Source organism: Cebidichthys violaceus, unplaced genomic scaffold (genome assembly GCF_023349555.1).
Source record: "Cebidichthys violaceus isolate CVI_PGR_0920_01 unplaced genomic scaffold, fCebVio1.0.p SCAF_10, whole genome shotgun sequence".
NCBI lineage: Eukaryota > Metazoa > Chordata > Actinopteri > Perciformes > Stichaeidae > Cebidichthys > Cebidichthys violaceus.
The window spans coordinates 1813764-1830584 of record NW_027176263.1 but is presented as its reverse complement, the minus strand read 5'-3'; the positions used below and the strand labels follow the sequence as shown (position 1 = coordinate 1830584).

The 16821-nt window shown below is 41.1% G+C and overlaps 1 protein-coding gene across 5 annotated transcripts in view; it reads right to left on the bottom strand.

The window, feature by feature from the left end:
- ryr2b (ryanodine receptor 2b (cardiac)) overlaps positions 1-16821 on the bottom strand; it is a 63596-nt gene that overhangs the window by 42385 nt on the left and 4390 nt on the right. For 4 of the 5 annotated variants that reach the window (XM_068720031.1, XM_068719995.1, XM_068720002.1 and 1 more), the window contains 31 exons: positions 16560-16683; positions 16104-16200; positions 15934-16008; positions 15374-15530; positions 15083-15247; positions 14856-14977; positions 13555-13738; positions 13339-13474; positions 13166-13261; positions 12806-12924; positions 12382-12515; positions 9526-9767; positions 8485-8677; positions 8167-8389; positions 7803-7907; positions 7547-7650; positions 7342-7425; positions 6985-7144; positions 6562-6709; positions 6089-6297; positions 5323-5497; positions 4965-5173; positions 4615-4801; positions 4187-4319; positions 3703-3817; positions 3225-3385; positions 2787-2946; positions 1764-1850; positions 1295-1521; positions 790-1003; positions 70-696 (listed from right to left, as the gene is read on the bottom strand). In XM_068720031.1, the coding sequence (XP_068576132.1) occupies positions 70-696; positions 790-1003; positions 1295-1521; positions 1764-1850; positions 2787-2946; positions 3225-3385; positions 3703-3817; positions 4187-4319; positions 4615-4801; positions 4965-5173; positions 5323-5497; positions 6089-6297; positions 6562-6709; positions 6985-7144; positions 7342-7425; positions 7547-7650; positions 7803-7907; positions 8167-8389; positions 8485-8677; positions 9526-9767; positions 12382-12515; positions 12806-12924; positions 13166-13261; positions 13339-13474; positions 13555-13738; positions 14856-14977; positions 15083-15247; positions 15374-15530; positions 15934-16008; positions 16104-16200; positions 16560-16683 (5172 nt within the window). Of the gene's footprint in view, positions 1-69; positions 697-789; positions 1004-1294; positions 1522-1763; positions 1851-2786; positions 2947-3224; positions 3386-3702; positions 3818-4186; positions 4320-4614; positions 4802-4964; positions 5174-5322; positions 5498-6088; positions 6298-6561; positions 6710-6984; positions 7145-7341; positions 7426-7546; positions 7651-7802; positions 7908-8166; positions 8390-8484; positions 8678-9525; positions 9768-12381; positions 12516-12805; positions 12925-13165; positions 13262-13338; positions 13475-13554; positions 13739-14855; positions 14978-15082; positions 15248-15373; positions 15531-15933; positions 16009-16103; positions 16201-16559; positions 16684-16821 lie in introns of those variants that run through there. The other variant, XM_068720022.1, reaches the window with a different exon arrangement.

Sequence of the window (16821 nt, the reverse complement as noted above, 5' to 3'; positions counted from 1 at the left end):
TAATCCAAAATGACATCAAAAGAAAGGAGTAGAAAGACAAACATGAAAGTAATCTGCTGGTTTGTTCACCTCAAGTTTGACAGCTTCAGGAAGCTTCATTTGAAGAAGTCCTTGTTTAAGGGGGTAATCTTCTTTTTTGTTGCACCCTTTGCATTCTTTTTCATCATCACTAGCTTCTTCTTCCTCTTCCTTCTCGATGGTTCCGGCATCTATGGAGAAGACTCCCGGCTCTATCAGTCTCAGAACTTTCCCCAGGTCCTCATCCCCAAACACCCCCATAACCAGTAGCGTGTAGAACAGTCTAATTAGGGGAACCAGCAGAAGCTCAATGCTGCCTCCTACAGGATCCCTCACACCCTGACCCGCAGCCCATACGCCCGCAGTCAACATCTCCACAGTCAGGTTCTTCAACATGTCCAGAGGGATTTCTGGGCTGTCAGTGCACGCTATATCCCCTGTACCATCTCCTTCCATCCCATCAGTCCTGACGAAACAAGGAGATGAGAAATGCATCTGTGGTTTAAGGGATGTGCTGAGACTACTGCTGGAAATGCCTTCTGGAGGTAGACCATTCTCCCCATTAACACCATTAGCAGGGCTGGGATAAAGGGTGATTTCTCTGGTCTGGTCACTCATAGGCACAATATATTCATGGTTCATCATGTGACATGCTGTGGTGTGGCTGCTGAGGTGAACCTAAAGAACAAGAATACACATTTATTCACTCTCCAAAGTTTCCTTATCCTGTTTATGAATGAATTACCTAAAGAAAAACATTAACTTAATTACCTGAGTAAGGAGCTGATAAAATGCAGAGCGGAGGGGGCCAGGGAGGTGGGGATTCTTAATGGCATGAAGGATCTGAGATTGGTCCACGTGACTGCAGAGGGCGTGGCAAACTCTGGTGTTTCCAAGGGCGCATAAAGAGCAGTAGAGAAGGAGAGTGTGGTGGTGAAAGATCAAGAGGTCATCCAGCTCCGACAGCTCCAAAATGTTAACAGACCTTGAAGGATGTGATCAAGAGGTAAAGAAGAATTTTAGTGTTTCTGCTTGATCAAGATCAAATTAAAGTTCTAGGTGATAACTTGGCAAAATGGTGGCACCAAATGCTGTAGCCTGTTGCATTGTTGATGATATTTTACACTGAATTAGCATTTGCTGCTCGGTGCTTGCAGATCAATGTGGAACAAGAGGCATGATGGATGAACAATATAAACAACACATGCATCACTTCCTGTGCACTTAAAAGTCTGCAAGTCCAATTCCGAAAACCCATTTATCCCCATTATTTAACCTGTTTTCATCAGGAATCTGAAGGGTCATGACTTGTAGGGGCTCTTGGCATTGGACTCTCCAGCCGCGGCGCTCATCTGGCCGATCCACCATCACTTTTAATGCACGGTCTGGAACTCTGATCCACGAAACTGGGTTGAGATGCTGGACCTGAAGCCTTGGAGGACACTGAGGGGTTGCATTCCTTCTTTGACTGCGAAGCAAACCTGCTGACAGTGGCATCACGTTCTGGATCGAGAGGAAGGCAAATACAAGGAAAGGATGCAACAGACCACTTAACATTTGTAAAGAATAAAACTGATTGGAACACTGATTGAAAGCAAAGATGCAACCTAATTAACCTGATTAATTACTGATCCAGTCTTTGAACAACAATTCGCCCGAATTTCTTAATTATGTTGCCTTTATCTAGTAAAGAGTAAAAACACGCCTTTCTAATGTGTTTGATTAAAAATGGAGAGTTCATTTACCTTTATGGGTCCCAGCTCAAACTGAAACATACTGCTCGTAGTGGGCTTGACAAAAACAGCTGGAAACAGCTTTGTACTGGCTTCAACCTGATAAGAGAACAATACTACCTCAGTTTAATAGTGCAATGCTCCAAGTTAAACATTGCTCACTAGAATTACTTTTATAAGTTATTTTCATAATAGTAACAGACAGGCACGTGCACAGATAGACCCCTAGTGGTGCTCAAGCACCTGCCCTTTTGCCCTGAATGAGTGCCCCTTCTACTGGAGCCCAATTTTTTCTTCATTCATCAGTATTGAAGAATAAAAATTACTCTCTCTGTCATCAATTCCCCCCAAATGTGTTTTGATATCTGACGGGGCATTTATTTGAGTTCTTGTGAGAATTTCGCCCCGACATGCTCCGCGGCGCTCACAAGCCCCCGCCGCAACATTAGCGCCGCTGAAAACATTACGTCACAACTGGTCCGACGTTTCCTAAAAAAAATAAACAAACAAAAAACTCACAAAATCCGTGATTTCAAAGCCTTGTCCAGCTGTTTACTGATGTTAGTCATGTTTAATGAAGAGAGAGAGGGAGAGATATACAGGCAGGCATCTTCTTTGTGTTGTTGTATAAATGCCGTTTAGACAATTTCGAAAGTATGTTGATCAGTATGTAGTATGTAGCCAATCATCTTTATTCATAAGGAAAATATAAGCTAGCCGTCTAGTCAGAAAACAGTAAAAAATGTGTGTGTACTGTGTTGTCAGCTTTATAGAGATTATGTAAGTCACTCTTGATTATTATGCATTATTATTATTTTTAATTTCATAAATAATTTGGGCGATGGGTGCCCTTTTTTTTGGTTTGAGCACCTGCCCCCCAAAATGTCTGTGCACGTGCCTGGTAACAGTAGTTTAAAGTAAGGTTTTATGTGTATTGAATTTAGAAATAAATGTATTTCATTTAACATAACTACTGAATAGAGAAGAAAATACTAAGAAGTATGAACAAATCAAATAGATTGCTGTGTGACCTACTTGGTAGAAGGTGGCCATCTCCACTCCACTGGAGGTGAAGGTGAGCAGCCCAGCGGCTGTGTCAATCAAACAGCCAATTTCCAAACCTGCACTTCTGCGACTCTGAGACAGACCTGTTGCCTCTCCGGCACACACCATGTAACAGTTACACCGCTTCACACTGTGCAAAATGATAGGAATACGGTTAATTGGCAGTTTGCCGATAATTTGTCATGAAAACTCAAAATAAGACAAACTCCTGAGAGTTAATAGCGTTGAAATTCAGTAATAATTAGCGTTCCAGTAATACAGTAACTATAATTCCAGTCGTGTAATTATGGTGGGAAAAGCATAATCATGACATCATCATCATCTCCGACAGCAATAAGTATTAAAATAAATTAAAATCTTGGCAGAGTCAACGATACTGACAATAAAACGGTCTTGCTGTTTCCTAACCTTTCCTGGACTTTTCCACTGTCGTCTCCCAGGGTGACAGTCACTGTGAGGACACCGTCTGTGTCAAAAGTCATGTCGTGTTGATGAAAGTCAGAGGTCACCCAGCCTGCCCACACATTAAACGGCTCCTGGCCGGGCAGAACCCTCACCGAGTAGTAATACTGAAACAGAGAGGGCGGCTGGTGTCATTGTTTGGTGTTCCCATTTTTGCGCTCTACTTTGTTTTTGTATCGATCCGCCAGGACCTGAAGAGTTTCACAGTGCATGAGCATAAACCCTGCAGTGCAATTTGTTTACTTTTAGTGCACCATGAGGCAACAGAGTGTCCAAATACATTTAGTCCTTCCTGTCATTATCTATGCACATTATTCAATAAATCAAAAATAAAAGCCCATGACATTTGCTTTTCTTCTTCTTTTATTTGTATGTTCTGTGACTCTCTGGTTATAATGAGATGATAAGAAAATGAGAGTCTTACTCTGGAGCTCTGGAGAAGGTGACCGTAGTTATCCTTGTCCACTACGACATCTTCTAGAAGCCGTGCAGATGAGTTGCTGCTGACTAGCTCTGGTTTTGTCCTCTTCAGCATGAACCTTGTAGAAAAAAAAAAAACTAATTAATTCATACGCAGCACAAAGAACTTTGTCTCACCACAGTCACTATTAATCTGCAGAGAGCCTGTCTGCTCTCTTTGTGTCCTTTAACAATCTTCATTTCCTGTTTTCTCTCATTTAATTTGGGAAAACTTCAGTCGTAACCATGCTTTTGTCATTTTAATCACCTGGCAGACAAATATGGACAAGAATACAATACACAACATTGTTATATAACTGGTACATTATTATTGTAACTTAAATAACACTATTGACTCAAATATTGATGTTTTTGTGTTCACTCTTCCATTTTCTAAAGTATATGAATTTAATTACATATTATCCCAGTTTTAGTTCCCTACTACCGACCGTTGTTTCAGTCTTGATGTTTTGTCGTGACTGTGATCCTTATGGTTGAGCTCATCTCTTGAGCCAGCAAAGCTGTGGGCTGACTTCATCAGCACTTCAAAGTCAGAGTCAAACTCCTCCTGCTCTTTCCTTCCTAAAAGGACAATGGGAATTAATTACAGCAGGACCCAGGGGAGCTTAAACAGAACAACACATCAAGGTCATAATGGTAGAATATCTCACACACTAATTATTTCACTCAGTTTTCATCTCTTAATAGCTACGTAAATTTTACATGCTGCATCGGTGGTAATGTCATTTGTCTTTTTAAACTCATGTTGAACCAAACAAGTCCTTATTGTTGTCCTTAGTGAGGTCATCTCAAGTTCTGTGTGGCTGACTTGAACACACTGTGTATGATATATGATATCATGTAATATCGTCTGAACCTGGAGAGAGAGAGCTGGAGGCCACAGGAAGCACGCCCCCCACAGGGCTGGTGAGAATGGGAGCACACTCGACGGACATGCTGAGCCGGTAAAAGCCCATCTCACCGCCTCCACCGTGGTGTGCAAACAACCGCTGAGAAACCCTCAGGCTGGATAAGGAATCCTTTGAGCCACCGACTCTAGTGACCTTGAATAAGATTTTAACAAGATTTTCAGGATCAGCGCCGTCAATTAACAAGTGCTGTAAGCGACCCTGGGTCCCAGAGAGCCACTGCACCCAACTACATGCATGAGAAGACATATTATATTATCTAATAGGGAACAGAAAGCCCGTAGACTGGGAAACTAACCTGTAGGTTTTGATCCTCCGGCATTATGGAAGTAAACTGAGGCTGCTTCCAACTCATCCACAGGGCTGGGTCTCTGGCCATGTTGACAGCAAATGGTTCATAGCCCTCCTGCAGGCCACACACAGTAAAGTACTGCAGAGAGCTCACTTGGTGGCCCAGGTTCAGCCTTCCCACCTGGTTCACCCCAACACTGACTACAGGCAACAGGCCTGTGCAATATGAGTAGAGACAAGAGAAAAAATATGCGAGTCGGATAAATTGGATTTTTCTCAAGAAAGGGATAGTACTGCCACATTATCTTTCAATCAAATAAACAGTATAGACTGTATAATGTAAAAAAAAAAAAACTCCTCCAGACCTTCTCCAATGTCAAAATCCTTGGCAGCCAGCTCTGATCCTCTGTCATTAAACAGCACCTCTCCATTGAGCGTGACTATCATGGTGCGGTCGGTCATGTCCACCAAGCAACCCACCACATCGCCTCTCTGCCACGGACGTCCCAGGGGCTCAACGCCCTGATGGTACCACTGAGCCTGAAAGCAAAAGGAAGAAAAGGAATTACAAAGAACTACAATTACTGCCTCAAGGTTCTCCGTCTAAAATGTCATCACTTCATCGTTTTAGCCTATTTGACATTTGTGAGAAAGTGTCATAATGAGCCTATGAATAATTGAGGTATGGTCAAAAAGGTGTTTTGTGAGATCACAGTATCCTTTGGGCATCCAATTTTAATCAATTAATCCGTAAGTCCAGTTCCCTTCAAGCGTTCATGAAATATAGCATTCACATGCATCGGACAACCCGAAAATGTAATGCCTAATAATCCAGCAGAACTGTTTAATCAGGGTTTCACATTTTAATTACAGCCATGTTTTTGGTAAATTCAGATGAAGGTGCCTGGAAATTGAAGTTAGCTATTCTAAACAGATTTTGACTTTTTACAATATTTGTATTATATTATAATTTGAGAGTAAATCAAGAAATTAGCAACTGTGGGAACATAAAGCCATGTGTTATTATGAGAAAAAGAAAACTAAAGTCAAAGTGGATTGGATGTATTGCTCTTTTAACAAAAACGCTTGTCATGTGGTCATATTGAGAACTATCACATTTTAATTTCCCACCTCAAATCCATCGAAGACGAATGCCTGGTCATCTGAGCCGAGCTCTTTATCTGGGGTACAGCCTGGTCGGGCCCAGCCCACTCGCATATTCCCAGCTGTTACTATTTCAAGTTCAAAGTACCACTTCCCCCGGGTCACAGAGTATGATTTATCTGGTCTGAACACTCTGCACTTCTCAGCAGAGAAGAGACATGCTTTTGATAATGTGGCTGTGAACCCAAGAAACAGAAAAAAAACATGGCTATCGGCTTAAATAATAAATTTGCATTCAATTCCTATTAAATACCGTATATCTTTGTAATAGAACGTTGCCAAATGTTGCAGTATTGTGAGTATTATTCATTTAGTTGATAACGAACAGAGCCTAATCTTAATTGAAGTAAAATGCATTATCTTATGATGGTTACAATAAACAAAAGTGAACCGAGCTGCGCTTTAACGGATGAGACTGATGACAGGGCTTTGAGACATACTGCGTTCCTGGTTGAGAGGCTCCACGCTGTAACCGTAGGCCAGCAGAGGACAGACAGCCTCTCTGACACCCTCCCTGCCCACTCTCCTTCTCCTTTCATCCAGAAGGCCGTAGGGCACGAGGTACGGGCTACGCTTCCCTTTCACATCCTAAAAGTACAGATGCAAAGAGCAAAAATGAGCAACTATATTTGTGAAAGAACGGCATCAGCGTGTGCTGTTACTACGTGCATGTTTATGTTGTGACTGGGAGGCAATGAGCAGGGAATATTATTTCATCTACTATATTCTTAATACTATCTGAAAACAAAAAGTCTCATTGTGAGTGAGGTTACATCCATGATTAAGACTGAAAACAAGCTGTTTTCTCAGATTCCTCCACAGCAGTGTCTGACCAAAGCAGTAATACAGCACAGAACATAAACCTGTTGGGCTCCATAGGTCCATCCTTGCTTGATGCGCTCTCTGGCCCATACATTGTGATCATTCTCTGCCAACAAGTTAACCACTTCCTCGTGGGCTGGGCTCAGAAAAACCTGGCTCAAGTCGACTGGGGCCGGCGTATAGCCACTGGGCTGCTCATACCTGTGAAGGGGAATTTTAAAAAAAATCATAAATGACTGGTTATGATGTAGTTGAGCATTTACAGTATTCATGAATGAGATCATCACAAACGGAGCTGTCCTAGGCAAACTCAACAAAAAAAATAGATCATCCCACCTCTTCCTCCCAAATGTTTAATATGTACAAGGACTCAAAAATGCAACTAAACCTGTACATACTTGTTGGCTAGTCTCAGGTATTTGACTCTCTCCTCAGCGTGGTCATCAGTCAAACCAATGTGGAAACCAAAGGCAAGGAGAGTCCTCCAGTAGAAAAACAAACAAAGACATTCACTCACCATGAAAACAAGCCTCGAAGACACGTAGAATTTAAAAAAACGTCAAAGTTTTGTGTATTGTATGACGCAGATAGTAGACGGCTCACCTGAGTGTGTCCTGAGACATCTGAAGGTTTTGGTTCTTCTCCTGCTCCGACAGCTTAGAGAACTCCACCAGACTCGGATCGTGCTTCTTAACTTCATCTCTCACCTATTTGACAAAAGCTGATATTTTTTTGAGCTGCAAGTGAAACCGAAGAGAGCTGGACAAGTTTCAATAGTCAAGCTCTTACATATTATGTGACAAGTGGTTTTCATGTATGCAATGTAATTAAATCACTGATGTTGTCTCTCTTCTCTTACAGGTCCATGTGTCCATCCAAGATCAATCTTATCCATCGCCCAGAGTTCATGGATATTCTCAGCCATTTTTTCTCTGATATCCTCAAGTTGTGGGGGCAATACTGCCTATGGAGAGCAATATTAGTACAGTAAGGGTAACTAAGCTACAGTGATATGATATCATTCAACACAAAGGACCAACTTCAAACTGTGATATAACTATAATATCTTTGTATCCAATTTAAAATAATATCTTAAAATCCAATTTAATAGTATATATTTTTAAATATAAAGTCTCTACCTGTACAAAGACAATAGCAAATAATTTTCATAAAAGTAAGAATCATAAAAAAAAAAAATCTGTTTGACTCTGCTGATTTCTTACCCTGCCGATGTCTACTGGTGTGGGAGTAAAGGTCAATGGAGTTGCAGGTACTAAGGGGCCAATGAGCTCTTGTGTCCCCTCTCCACGATCCAAGATGTATTTCTGACATGGCTCTAACTTCAGCTTGACTCTCGGGAGCAGAGCATCGGAGCACGGAGCAAAACCTGGAGGGGGCAGGTAGCGAAACTCTCCATGCTGTTCTCCCCCAAACAGAAAACGAACCCTGAATTCCAGAAAAAGGACAAGGAAGACATTTACTGGATGTATTGCGGTCGGCACGGAAACAAAAACATGAATTCAGGTATCTCCACTACTGACTTGACTCCTGCAGAGAAGCTGACGACAGGATGAAGAAGTCCGTCAGCACTGAAGCTCTCCAACATGCCCTGCACAGGGAGACCGTTGACTCGGAAGGAGATGCAGAGAGCGCTGAGGTCGAGACAGCAGCTGACCACATCGTCATCTTTCAGCAGGTGAGGGAAGGGAGAGCTCACCCTGCGGCCCACGCAGCCTGAGAATGTGGAGACACAGCCTTTAATGTCGTCCATGTTCAGATTTAGCTTTGATGTAAAGATGGTTGTTACTTTCTCCTCAAACTAAAAATGTGACGGCATTTAAGTGCAGCAACTAAGACTTTAGGATTAAAACCCCAATAACTAAAATAAAATAAAACAAGTTTCCCTGTTTTCTGAATTGATCGTTCTTCTAGAACATGTTTTTAAAAAAAAAAAAAAAAAAAACACATACTGTCTATCTGAATATGCCTGTACCCACCTCCTGTCTGACTTCATTTGTCTCTTCAAACCCTTACAGAAATAAAGTTGGCAAAACTGACATTTGGACAAAATGCTTGCTGCCCACTTAACATGAGGCATACCGAGTGTCAGAATCCCCCATTCTTCCTGCTGATGCCTCACGTCCTACTGCCTGTATTCTCAATTTTCGGGTTTGCAGCTTATAAAAAAATCGGTTCTGGGTTGTTTGCCCTGTTGGTAGTGGATCCCACCACAAAGCAGCTTTGAGGCATTTTTTTGTTGTTTGTTAGCAGACGAAAGTGACAGGTACCTTCACATAATACCATCAGGTGTGGATGGGACATAAATGCGCTCCGTCTCAATGCTAGAAGACACGTGTCTATTGTATGTGTGTGTACAGTCTGTTAACATTGTTCTCTATACATCTCATTTATCTCTATACTCTTGAGATTTCTTGCACTCCTTGATACCAATTGAAGTAAAAACCCTGAACTATGCGCCCTGACAAAACTAATCAAGATTGAAACAATCATATTCGCATTGTAGTGAGCGAGTTCTCCAATTCCACTTATACTGTAGTCTGAAATTTAGATCTCGTCCTCACCTGACCAGAGGTGAAGCCCATCAAAGCCATACGAGCAGAGGTCGTCTCCCACTCCATTGCCCCCCCAGCCCTCCCCTCCTGTGGGCCTGGGCTGGTAGCCCTCAGAGCGGGCCCAGCCAACACGCAGGTGGGTGGGCTCAGATGTGAGGAAGGAGTCGACATGATCTACAACCAGCTCATAGTACCACCTCCGATGCTGGGCTGATTCTTCGCCGAGAGCCAAAAAGATGTTTGGTCTCATGCTGTGGTGTGCAGAGAATACCGGCGATAAACAAGAGGGCAAAAAAAAAAAAAAAGACAGATGATGGTGGTGCATTCCTTTGGATAAGAGTTTGTTGTATATTGCTTGATTACAATGTTTTTTTTAGCACAATATTCATTTGAAAAACATGAATAGGTCTCCAAAATTATACAGCAATATGATTATGACTACGACATGAAAAAAAGAGCAGGAAACCATGAGAAATCCCAGAGAATTAAATGCAGTGCATGACAATCCTGGGCAGACATATCGCCAGCTGAAGAAATTCCGCCGTTAAGTCTGAAAGGTAGGATGGGTATTTATGACTGGAGTCAGTTAAACAACACAGATTGTTTTTGCTGTACACAACAGAATATCTAATTAAGGTTCAAACTCTGCCAAATGCTTGTTTGATATGTTTTACCATGATGCCCTGTGTAGGACCACACACTGTATTTTCCCTCTGCAGGACATGTGGTACTCTCTGCAGTCCCCACAGAACATAACTCAAATCTCAAGGGCACAGCACATTGCATGGTTATGAAGTTATACATTAATGAAAAATTACAGAACCAGGCTTTCGCAGAGGTTCTCCTTTTGCCCTCCCAATATCAATACTGAAACTGAATTACCTGAGTCAATTTAGAAGCTGAGTTCGACAAACAATAACATGGAGAAAATCACCAACATGTTGCTGAAATTCAGGCTGGCCAACACGGTGTCTTGAGAAAAAAAATGTTAGTTCCTATAGTGACACTAACCTTGTCCTTGACAAAGCTCTCGTGACAGTGAAGACATAAGGAAGGAGACGGAGGGAATTGAGAGAATGGGGAAAGGACGAGGAGAGAAATGTGTGACCTGGTTAAGAGGCAGCATAAGATTGGATAGAAATGGATCAGTAGAATGGAAAAAGAAAAGAAGAATAGGAAAAGAGCATCTGGAAGAACTGACTTAATGTGGTGGACAGGGATGAGAAGATGGAAAAGAGAAAAGAAATTAACAAGTTAGAGGAAAGCAGATGAACTAATGAGGCATTTAGGTTAGTTGAACAAGGAGTAAAAGTGATAGAATGACAAATGGCTTGAGGAGGAAGTGAGAGCAGGGAATTGACTGAGCAGGTGTGAAGAATATGAAACAAAATAAGCTATAGGGCCCGAGGAACAAAATGGGCTGCTGATAGAGAAAAGCATGATAAAAGAAGGCAGCTGCTACGGAAGAAAGGGCAGATGGAGTAAAAAAAATAAATAAATAAAAACAAGCTCAAAGGGAAAGGGAAATGGAAACTGCCTACAAGATCAGACTGGCGTTGTCGGCCAAAATATTCAGAGATGAAATGTTATGAAAAAGGTAAAAAAAAAAAAAAAAAGGATGAAAAATGTCCGAAGATTAAATCTGTGAGCCATAACACCTCAGGCAGCAAGTAACTTTTCCAAAATCTCATTGGAAGAGTCTGAGACAAAATCATCTGTGCTTGGACGTCAACATTATCGGTCTGATCTATTCCGAAAAAAAGAAATTCAGAGACTCGAATGAAGGAGGCAAACATCTATTTAATTAACTCAAATCCGTCAGAGAAAACATGAGTGCTGCGGAGAAATCTCAAGCGTTTGTTGTATGAAGGATGTGGACATAATTACAGATATACTAACACCCACAGACGAGAAATCTCTACAGTTGACTAATAACACTCAGTCTTTTTCTCACCCTTCTCTAGCATGAAAAGCGCTTGAAAAAGAAAAGCCATGGGTGATTCTCCAAAAGTGAATAAAAGCAAGGATAGAATAATGGAACATTCACTGCATGCAACACACATTATTTGTAAATATGTGCTTCTATATAATAGATATCAACCTATAAAGCAAAGAACCTCTGTCTGCGTGTATGTGGGTATGTCCTTTGCATAACCCAATATTTGATTCTGAAATAGCTATGTTGTTATTTATGAATAATTAATGATCCTTCAATCCATTGCCAAATATTTCCATTACTGCGATGATTCGACTGTGAGATTGGCAGTCGAATCAGGCTCCTTAGATCAAAATGTAGACTTTTCAGGGTCACCCCAACTTATGTAACTACCAAAGTCTTCTTCACTTCCTTGGAGTCAACGAGCGGTTCTTCACAACGCTGCTTTCCTAATTTTGATATCTTTTGTATGTATGATTTTTATGAATAGTAAATGACACAGGCAGACTTTTTCTAACTAACTAAAAAGTTCATTGACTGCATTTCACTTTTGATGCTGGATATTCTGAACTCTTCTTCACTTGCTTTGAGTCAGCGAGCTGAAAGCCTACACGTACAGCTTTAAAGCACTTTAATAATGAGTGTGTTTTTCGCAATACTAACAACGTTGCTGCCGGCAAAGGCAAAATACCACCACTAATTAAATCCAAGCTCTACTTTATAACCGTGGAGTCAAAGCACATTTTACCTGTGTGTCTGAGCAAGAGGGATCTGAACTTGGGTGTGTTTCTCCCCGTGAAACAGACCGGTGTTTCTGAGTTACCGCCTCATGGTTGTGTGACGCAACTATGCCAGCCATGAGCAGTCCTCGACAAAGCTGCAAGTTGCAACAAATTAGTTGTATTTAGAAAACGCATTATAAATTGTACCTTGTGACCTGATTAGCCAGACGTGTTTGAAGCAGCAAGTCTCTGTCTGGCAGCAGGTTGTCACAGATGAGGTTCTGATTGGATCGCACAGCTACACCATGACACACACACAGCGAGCACAGCACCTCCAGCACCTGGAACACAGACCTGTCAGCACTTCATCCAGCAAAAGCTTGATTAACACATGAAAATGATCCCACATTAGATGAACAGATGAAAATCTGCCATAACAGCCGCAATGGAACCGGACGAAAAGCAGCCGCTTGACTACTTCTGGCATATTTACAGTAATGGATATTAATATGTGCTGTCCCTGAGAAATAAACTGAGTAAATTAAAAAAACGTGTTTCCATTACTGGTAAAGCACAAAAATGAGTTCTCATGATTTTTATTTGAAACACACCGAACCCCCCCAAACATTACCTTGTGGTTGCATCCATGCTTGTCTAGAAAAGAGATGATAGAAAGAATGTGTCCTTCTTTGATGACGTTGAGTGCTTCAGGACTTTCCACTAAGACACAGTGCAGAACCTCCAAGACTCCTATACATGAATGCAATTGCTCATTACCGTAGGAAAGAAACCCTATATTTATTGTTCATATCATATTATTATCTATAGATATATGATACCCAATGTTAGAAACAACGTACAGCAGGTAACAGTGTAAACCTGATATTTCACTATAACTCAAACTGTTGTTTTTTGTATTGTACCAAAAAAATAACATCAACATTTTTTTTTTTTTTGAATTGTTAATGAAATGCAAAAAAATCCAACCAACCACAAGAGGCCTCCAGACGGTCTAGCCTGCTAATCAGCCAGTCGAGAGAAGCTGAGAAATGTGCACAGCTCAGACGGTTTCCCCGGATCAGAGCAGCTGAAAGAGAAAAATAAGGAAATTGAAAAATGTAGTATTGAGACATCGACACTGAGAAGATGTGTGTTAATTCTCACCCAGGAGCTCATAGAAATTGTTGAGGATGTGCACCCACTCTGCTCCTGTGTCACTCTGAGCAGCTTCAGCAAAATGAGAGCCACTACTATATTGGTGTAGACGGTCAATACAATCTAGGACCAAATCTATCACACCCTGGGAAGAAACGAGGGTAAACTTATAGTACAGTGACAAACATATCACATGTTGATTTATTCATTCACACATAGATTTACCTCTTCTTGAAACATGTTCTGACGATTCTTTAGTGCCGCCATGTTGTTCTGTTTAGCTTCATGGCCTAGCCCCTCCAGTGGAGGCTGGAAATAGTTTATTAGATCCTGCAGACTACATGTCACTATCTCCATTGGCAGGCTGACAGCTGTGAGGTTTCCTTGTTGTTTAAAACTATCCAGTTTCCTAAAGATGGATACAAATAGATAGAGTACTTTTATAATCCAAGCAGGACATTTAATTTACTTAAAGATATGGTGAGGTGAGTCACAGGATAACCAGAACCTGCCGCTTTCGTTCAAGGTTCCTGTAATAACGTTTAAGAAACGGCAGGTTAAGTATAGTGCAACAATACATCTACATAATATAATATGTTGTAATATGTTTCAGGCCTAAACACAAACTACCAGACTTGCAATTTATTTTGCCATCTTTAAAAAAAATATATGGATTTTAAGTTGACCAGTATGACTGACCCTAGGAAAAGATATTAATGTCAGCCTTATGAAAGGTTTAAGGATTGAGTCTGTCATATAGAGATTGTTGGGTCCTTTAAAACTGAGTTTTATTATATAAAACGGGAAACCAGAAACTCTGAGTACCTGAGGCGTAAGTTAGTCTACCTCCCTGAGCTTTCTCTCAGTAACTGTACCGTACCAGCTTTTTAAAAGCAAGGCAGTATTCTGATGGTATCTGGAAATGTCCTTTCAGTATTGCTATGGTACTGTATATCACAAGAAATATCTTTATATTTTCTCGAAAGACAGTCGAAATCTGTTGTGGTGTACTTGGGTATTATGTGTGTGCAATACAACGGCGCATCTCGTACACAGTCGTAGAATTTGGATGTTTTGCAACACCTAAATCAAGTACAAATCGTATACGACTTAAGCCGAAGAGATAATGGATTGTTAAGGCCTCTGAAGCCTGCCCAATATTTAAGAGTTTAAATATTTAATATTTAGATAATATATTGGCAAATTGTGATAAACATAAAAACACAACATAATAAATACTCTTCATACGCATTATAACACATTTGCTTTCTAAATGTGACCTTTTACATTTTACAATTGAAAAATCAAGTTTCAGTTTCTAAATTACTTCAAACCCAGTTTGGCATTTCTGAACTGCAACTTCCTATTAAAGATCAGCCGACATATACACTTAAAACCAACACATCTGCAAAACGCCAATATCGGCTGATTTATCGGCCTAGTACTAACACAAACAGCAACTTTCATTCATGGATACCACACTGATAAGAGACATTGTTACACTATCTAGACCTGGCATCCAGCACCTGACAAAGCGAGTGAAGAGGAGAGTAGCACTCCGGATGAGTCTGGCAGTGTGAGATTCTTCCCTCTGACAACGAGACAGCGTCAGCCCATCGTCCATATGACCCTCACTGTGCAGAATGGCCTGGAAACACATCATTTGCAATCATTTGCTATATTGCAATTTGATACATTCAACATTCTCATAAGATAGTCAATACAGAACTTTTACTCTAATCTAAAAGTTTACCTTTCGCTGAGCCCATCCCATGCGTGTAGATTGGGCATCAATAGCTTGGTAGGTGAGCCAGAGCCCAGACTCTACATGCTGAACATAACAGATGGAGTCTCCATATTTGATCTCTGGGATCCCCATGGCATCAATATGAGTCTTTGTGCCAGTGTCAAGCTTCTCCTGTGGGCGGAAATCTTTTGTTGAATGTATCACAAACCGTGTTTCTCTCAGATAATAAACATATCTACACTGAAGACCTTCTATAGAATCTTTTGGATATAGGATATTTCTCCCATGACCCCCGACCTTTGATGATCGAAAGCAGAAGGAGGTTGTGTTGACATCAGCCTTGTCTCGGTCGACCAGATGCAGGCCCTTCTCCTCTGTAAGTCCCAGGTACCTCCCAGTAGTCACATGGCAGAGCCGGAAAGGCTGCCCCCAGCATGCATGTCTGCCGCTCCAACTGAGAAATATCAAGAGCATTGTGTTTTTAGTTGGTTTTCTTTTGTTTTCCTTTGAAGGAAACTGAAATGTGTATTGTTGAAATGCCTGGGGAGCAAGCAAGGGACATGCAACCCCAATTCCATTCTGGGCAAGTGATATTAAATATGGTTCCAGTCTTTGTGGGCAAAAACAACAGAAACAGAAATTCTCTTCTCCTCTCTGTCTGGCAATGACCAGCAGCAATGTGTGCAACATAACATTGACAACAATCAACTACTGTGCATATGAGTGCATTATTTTCTTTTTTCTGCAAATGAGACTAATTAGAGCTTTATATTTTATAAAAATGTATAGTTTTCCAATATTACGTTGAGGACTGTAAACTGAAAGTGGGCGGATCATCACATCCCCTGTATACTTACACAACACGCAGAATCTCCAGCCTCCAGAGAGAGCGGGCATGGCTGGAAACTGATCCAGCCTCATAATGCATGATCCTAAAATTAAGAAAAAAAAACAAAAAACATGACCACAGATTGTAAAGGGCGTTTTGTACAGCTGACACGACAGGAGACTGGTCTTTTCAACTGACCTTTGCAGTTCCTCTCCCTGCTCTGTGGACGGAATAGTCAGACATGCGTCACTATGGCTGTGGAGCAGCCGCAACGTGTCATCCCCCTTCAGGTATCCTGCAATTAGCACAACAGACAAAATATACACTGAAAGAGACATTTCTACTGCGTCTTTGAAACAACTGGTATCCAAACAAGGGCAACTACTACAAGTGAAATAGCAGAGGGTATGCTTCATATTGATTGTAGGTACAGCTCTTATACTGAGTGCTAACAAACATCCTTAATAGTCTGCATTTGAACATTTGCTACCTGATTGGGACTCATGGCCAACATCAGGGGACATTACATGTGGAATACCTCTTTGACTATTCACATTTCTTGGACAATCAGTAGGATTATATCCTTCATAAAATAAGTTGGTTTTTTCCAATATGCTTAAAGAAAAAAAAAAAAAAAAAAAAAAAGGAACTTGCCTTGAGCAACTCCACCCCCAGAGCAAATGGGAGCAACACTCCAGAGAGTCTGCTGGAAGGCTGCGTTAACAATCAGGCTTTCACTCAAGCTTTTGTTGTCCAATGCGGTGCCAAAAGAGAGGTGCTGGGAAGGAACAAATACAGGCTCATCAAGAATGAATACAACTTCTGATTGTTCGACTGTAATAGCTGTTATCATAAACAATTATGATCATTTCATCAGAGGCAGACAGATTGTCAACAACTAAGAATGCAACAGGCT